The sequence below is a fragment of the Heliangelus exortis genome, chromosome 5 (genome assembly GCF_036169615.1).
Source record: "Heliangelus exortis chromosome 5, bHelExo1.hap1, whole genome shotgun sequence".
Classification (NCBI taxonomy): Eukaryota; Metazoa; Chordata; class Aves; order Apodiformes; family Trochilidae; genus Heliangelus; species Heliangelus exortis.
The window spans coordinates 8,376,343-8,383,127 of NC_092426.1; the positions used below are offsets into that span (position 1 = coordinate 8,376,343).

At 38.6% G+C, this 6,785-nt stretch overlaps 1 protein-coding gene across 1 annotated transcript in view; it reads left to right on the forward strand.

Moving 5' to 3' along the window:
• AHNAK2 (AHNAK nucleoprotein 2) overlaps positions 1 to 6,785 on the forward strand; it is a 54,931-nt gene that overhangs the window by 21,932 nt on the left and 26,214 nt on the right. The window contains exons 2-6 of the mRNA XM_071745397.1: positions 3,038 to 3,114; positions 3,865 to 3,954; positions 4,715 to 4,768; positions 5,368 to 5,509; positions 6,250 to 6,431. Of these exons, the coding sequence (XP_071601498.1) occupies positions 5,374 to 5,509; positions 6,250 to 6,431 (318 nt within the window). The 5' untranslated portion in view covers positions 3,038 to 3,114; positions 3,865 to 3,954; positions 4,715 to 4,768; positions 5,368 to 5,373. The remainder of the gene's footprint in view (positions 1 to 3,037; positions 3,115 to 3,864; positions 3,955 to 4,714; positions 4,769 to 5,367; positions 5,510 to 6,249; positions 6,432 to 6,785) is intronic.

Consider the following 6,785-nt stretch of genomic DNA (forward strand, 5'->3'; position numbering starts at 1 on the left):
TAACTGATGTCCCTCCATGCAACCTCTGTCACATCCCTATTAGTCCTGGGGACATTAGTCTGTTGTTCCATTTTGTAGGAAGGGGTCCTAGTTTCACCATTTAGGGGAGGTGTAGGAGTTGACTAAGCACTTTCACAGGAGGACTCTTACCTTCCTACCCATCATGAGGTAGGTGAAAAACACCTTTTGTGCTGATAGATTTTCTTCTTAACAGCAAGGGAATCTTCTGGTGACATTTTGGCTCTCCTTGAACCATAGCCCCTCTGGCAAGGGCAAGGAGAACAATCACCTGCCAAGCATGTAAAGCCTCCCTTTTGCTTCATACACCACTGTTTTGCCTGATCAACAGTTGGTAGAATTGAAGAAACTTTCTCCTGGTCCTGACCCAAATGAGATGTCATCTAGACCGGCTCTCTCTCTCCATATCCATACTGAACAAGACTTGGCAGTGTTGTCTATTGTTTTAAAGGCATCCCAATGGGAAATAAGTGTTGAGGTCTCACTGTGGGAAGTGATGTAGTTCTCTTGGATTTTATGAGTAACCCAGTCTTAGCAACAGGAAGATTTTGAAGGTGTTAGTCACCTCAACATTCTAAGTATCCTTTGTTCAAAGCATCAGTTTTCAAGTTTTACAGCTGTTAGAACCTATAGGATAGTTGTGCTATCCTAGACCCAAATGACATGCCCCACTGGATGGTTAATGAGCCCAAGAATCCTCCCAGATAGTTATTTCCTTTCCCAGTAGCAAAATTATTGGCAGCCATCAGGAATCAATGCTGTAATTAGCCTTGAATTGCTGCACTGAAGAGCAAACACTCCAGCAGTCCAAGCAATATTCTGTGAAGTCATTCTGCTGGACTGCAGGGCTTGTGGGTGGGATTCTCCCAAGTGAAAAATACAGCCATGCCACAGGACTAAGTCCTTACTATTTCTTGGAATTTTAGTAACAGCCATAAAATTCACTGTTGGCACCTGTATCTTTATAAGCACTAAGCAAATTAAACAATCAAACTTCAGTCCTGCAGCTCTTCTCTGCATATGATGCTTATTAAAATACGTGGTGAAGAGCTTCATGAATGGATTCCAGAGTTTTCAAGCAGAAATGCCTAAAGTCAGGTTTGTAAATCCACTTCTAAGTTTTTTGGCAAGGTTATGATCATTTTCCAGTTTTCTCAAGCATCTGAAAATTGCCAGTGATAGAGCATTTGAGAAAAACCAAATCAGTTTATGCATGTCTTTGGGTTAAGACCTGCATTAAGACCATCTTCTAGAGTTACCCATTGTAGGCATCAGGACTAGTCCTGTGAAGGCTAAAGGAGGCATGATCTGTCAGTCCTGATGTGTTCTGAGTTGATCCTAGTTCTCTGAAGCTAAAATACCACAGGAGAGATGATTAAGATTATGTTCATATGGCTGATGAGGATGTTTTCTATTCTGTTAAGTTTGGAAACCTGGCTCACAGACCAACATGGGACATTCACTCTGGAAGCATGCTGTCACCATTCATCTTAACAAAGTGATCACATGGCATAATTCCTTCAAGATTCTGCCTGTACTAAAAATATTAATCTTAAAAAAAATTAAGGAAAAAATAAATGTAAGAGATCAGAAAACTATGAAGAAGGGCTAGCAAAATCACAGCCATTTTAACACGAGCTTAGCAACTTCCATAAGTTAAGAGTTATTGCATGTGTATTGCAGACGTTGTGCTGGCTTGTCTGCAACACAGCATGTAATAGCCACATCCAGGAATGCTTCGTTCCAGCCTGAGGATACATCATTTAAACTAGACAATAAGTTTCACAGTTCTGCTTGTGGTTGTCTTCTGTAGTGTTAGAGCATATTTTTGAGCCAGAGGATCTGTTTAGGAGAGCCAAAACTATGTGTATTAATGGCAGTTGCAGAAGTGGACGGCCTGATGGTTTGGAAAAAATGAAACATGGAGACAGGAAAGAAGTACAGTTATCAGGACAAGGACTTAGGCATGTATTAGAACAACCTGGGAATCAGGGAATGTGTAGTTCACCCACACTGTCCTCTACTGGCTAAGCCTGGATCTCCAAAATTGCTGATGTATTTATGCTGTTCTCATTTAGTGCTCAGTTTACGTCATTTCAACAGAATCATACTTTCAAGCAGCCCATCTCTTTCACTCCATCTCTCTCTGCCCTGAATACTTTTAAAAACCAGGGAAGCAGAGTCTTTATGACTAGCAAAGCTCCATGATGTTAACTCTAGAGCTCTTAAAACCTCTGTCAGAAGCAAGGAAGTGTTTCACGGTGGGGAATGCCAATCATTTTATTTTATTGCCAATTAATGAACTGCTAGTTACTGATTCTGATAATAATAATAATAATAATAATAATAATAATAATAATAATAATAATAATAATAATAATAATAATAATAATAATAAAAAAGCTCTGGCAGCTTCTCTTTCTCTGGCCCTTTCTGAAGTTACTATTTAGCTCCAGCGTTTCTTCTACTCTGCCATCTCTCCTGCTGCTCTGATGTGGTCTTCTCTATCTTTATCCACTAGTGGTGGTGTCTCTTTTTCTCACTGTTTACCATGCTTTCCTAAACACATTTTTCACAGAGGTGCCAGAAACTCCTCCAGCTGGTTCAGCATTGCAAGCAGCTGTGTCCAGCACAGTGTGGTCTATGACCTCCTCCCACAGGGACCACCCCACCACTCCCAAAACCCTGCCATCTCTGCCCAATACACACCTCAAGCTCCCCCAGGTAATAAAACCAAAATAAATCTGGCCAAATTCTAGTTCTACATTTTCTCCAATCTGGGGATTTTTGCCTCCACAAAAGCCTTTACATTTCTGGATACAAATATTTCTGGTATCTTTGAAAGACTGGCCTGATGAGGTCTGAGATAAGGAGTGTGAATGAAAGCAGGCCTTTCTCCAGCCAGTGCTGCACGTCCCCCAGCTCTGCTGCTCCAGAAGGCTTCAGCTTGCAAGGCGACTGCTGGGTCTGAGCTCTGCAGGGTTCCTGCAGGCACCAACAAACTGTCTGCTGCTTTCAGGTTCTGCACGCCAGCTGAGACCAGCCGAGCCTCCAGGAGATGCTGGTGCTGAAGCAGATGCAGAGGATGAAGATGCTGTGAGTTTTTTTGAAGTTGTTGGGGTTTCTTCTGGGGGGGGGAGGGGGGCACTTTGTTAAAATGGGATCTGAAATACTTTGTTTATAGCGTGCTCTTGCTGATGATTTCCCCCCCCCCCCAAAAAAAAAGCGTTATATTTCTGCTTGGGATTCTCCTGCCAGCTCAAAAGCTGGAATAATGCTTCAGTATTAAGTGATCTGCTCTTTGTCAAGATTCACCAGTGTAAGCGTAATACCAAGAGTTAGCAAACTATTACATGGCTTTTAAGTGCAGTATTTTTTCTTTAAAACTTTAGCCGGTTTAGGTTCCCTGTCATTTTGCTTCAGAAGGAAGCATCCCAAATGTTTGTCAGCAGAAATTCCTGCTGAGTCTTTTCCGTGGTTTGCCTAGTTATAGAGGGCAATAAAGTTTGAAACCACAGGATGCAAAGGTTAGGTGTGCAAATAAAGCAGGGAAAGGAATTTTTATTGGCTTTTTAATTTATAAAGAATTGATTTGTTAGTGATTTTAGTCTGATCAGCCCATATATGTATACAGGTCATAAAGAGACTCAAAATCAGCATGCCACTTTTTTTGTCTCTCAGGAGTCTGTCCCTCATATTCCTGAGTAACCTCCTTACATCCATCACTATTAATGAAAGATTTGAACACAGAAGGAAACCGTGTCTAGGTAGAAAAACAATTCTAAAGAAACGGGTCACTGTTTAATGGTGGATGTTACTTTCCTACAACTCATTTCTTTTCCACAGGTTAATGAAGTGGCAGTAGAAGACATCCGTCCAAGGCCACAAGGATCCTCTCCAGTTTATGAATATTCCACAGAAGAAGAATATTTAAAGGCAGGCATGGCTTTACCAGCTTAACTCATGAGGATTTAGCTTGTACAACTAGCAGGGACACAGATGTATCTTGTCATGTAATAAGATATTGTTGCATCACCATTCTCTTCCTGTCCCCACCAAAATCAGGGCCACGTTCATCAATAATTTTATATTGTACTGAACTTCTTGTTGGTAATGTTCTTGTTTCTTAGTAAGAAAAACCAAAAACATTCCTTAAAGAACCCAAGGCAGAGAGAGTCAAAAAATCAATGCTTTTTCTATTAGACTATTTAGCTGTCTTGGATCTAACTAATGCATATTTAAAAATTACCTGTAGCTCTTCGTTATTCAAAGGTAAAGTTCTAATTAGTACTGTTATGATAAATAGGCAACAGATTTAAATTCATGCTGAAGTCAAATAAGTGAAGAAAAAAAGTGTGTTCACAAAGATGAAAGTATGAGAAATGTGCTACATGAGTAACACAGAAAAAGCTCCCCATGCCTTCAAACAATTGATCTCTTGCATTGCTTTCTTGCACATTTTTGGTACAATGCAGGGAGGCCATGGCATCTAACTTAATACTGGGAATAATATAGTTAGATAATTCACACTAGATATTCTAGATAATTGTAGTACATTGCACTACTAGATCCCAATTTTGCTCTGTTGGCATTAAAGTCAGCCTCAGTTCATAGTCTAAACAGGGCATTTAACCTGATGTTGTACTTTCCAATAGTATGACTTCTGAGCACTAAATAACTGCAAATTATTTTTCAGCTTCAAGAAGAAAAAAAATATTCTACTGACAAATCAAAAAAGAGTCGTCCACAGGTCAGTGTAAAAGCACTCAGTAGTTTTAGGCATGGGGCTTTCAAAACAGCAAAGTCCATTGCAACAGAGATATAGTTGGGTGGACAGAGGGAAGGACAAATAGGCAGAGACTCACTTTACATTTGTTTTGACCAGAAATTTCACAGCTGCATTGCTAGTTCTAGCACAGGTGTGAACACTTAGTCATCCTATTTGGGGTCCCTCCATAATTCTATTTAGCACTCTCTAGCCTTTTCTTGTTTGAGTACAGCACAGCATTAGCTCTCAGTTTGACTTTTCTAGACTCTAATTCAGGTTCTTAACATCTTCACAGAAAATACAGTCTTTCAGCACTAAAAGATTTCATATATTTCATATCTTAAAATTACAGCCTATTTTCCCTGTGGCCCTGTTCCAGCCTTAGCCTAACACATGCTTAATTCTAATTTTGAACAGCATCAAACTCACATTGAACAAGTACATTCTTTGGTTTTGCTAATCTTTCAGGAAGTACTGAAAGTATACCTGACAAGACTCAACATTTTATTGTAGAATAATATATAACACTATCATAGAAATTAATAAAAATTATGAATTCACACTTTTTTTTTGTTATCTAGGATACCATGGAAGTGACCCTGAAAACAGAAGTGGAAGCTGGTGCCAGTGGTTTTAGTGTGATGGGTGGAGGAAACGAAGGCATATTTATTAAAAAAGTACTTAGGGAATCTCCTGCTTCAAAAATATTTAGTCTGAGAGAAGGTACGGTCTGACTTTCTGTTTTGGTTTGTTTTGGTTTTTAATATCTTAAAATAATGAGATATGTGGCTGTGTGTAGATATAAATACCTACCTGATCTGTCATCTCTTTAGGTAATAGAAAGAGTAGGTCAACTAGGGCTATGTGTGACCTTAACCTTTCCATATTAGAAATATTATACTTAAATAATAATGAAATGTGATCTTTTAATGTACCATAAGCAAATAAATAAATCAATTTTCACTGGAGCAGTGAAAAACATACATAGAAAGTGGTATATACACAACTGAAATGAAAAAAAACTCCCAACTCATGACATTCATTGAGAGCCTACCTTTGAGCCTTTCATAACATGCCCCAAAACTACAATAAATAATTATTTAAACAGGAACAGGAATCCAAAATCTAAATATTGGAAAATGTAAGAAAAAACTTCGTTACTGTAAAGGTGGTCAGAAACTGGAACAGCTTTTCCAAAACGTTGTGGAGTCACCATCCTTGGTGATCTTCAAAACCTGACTGCATGTAAACCATCTGTAGCAGGTCAGGAGCAGGACAGTTGGACTAGGTGATCTCCAGAGGTCCTTTCCAGCATTAGCTGTTCTTTGACTCTGTTATGTGAACATCATTTTATATTTTAAATTAACAGGATGCGATGATATTTTTTGATGAACATTAATTCAGCAGAATTTGAAAAACTGCAAGAAGGCAGATGCTAAAATACTGTCTGATTTGACTTGCAGGTGATCAGCTTCTGAGTGCTACAATATTTTTCGATAATATCAAATATGAAGACGCACTCAAGATTCTTCAGTATTCTGAGCCATACAGAGTCCAGTTCAGCCTCAAAAGAAAAATTGCTGGGAAAGAAGAGCTGGAAGACATTCATTCTACAGCCCAATCCAAAAAGGAAAGAACAAGCCAGGTAGATATCTGATTTGTGTGCAAAGTTTGAATAACACTAGTGTAATGTGCTGTGTGGAAACAGATCAGAAAATACACGTGTCTTCTAAAAATTTAGGCATGTGTTTAAATTTACTAGCATGAATATTCATGAGAAGAAAAAAATCCCACACAGTATTTGCAGTTTTGTAAGTATTCTATGCAAGACTATAAATTTTGGATAAAGACACAATATTTCACTAGGGTAGAAAAACATTCTGCTGTAGTGAGCCAGCACTGTTTTTCTTGTTAAGTGTCCTCTGACAGAATAGGTTCAAGTACGCTCTGTAATATTTATATTCAATATTTTTCAAAATGTAGAATATCAATAAATATT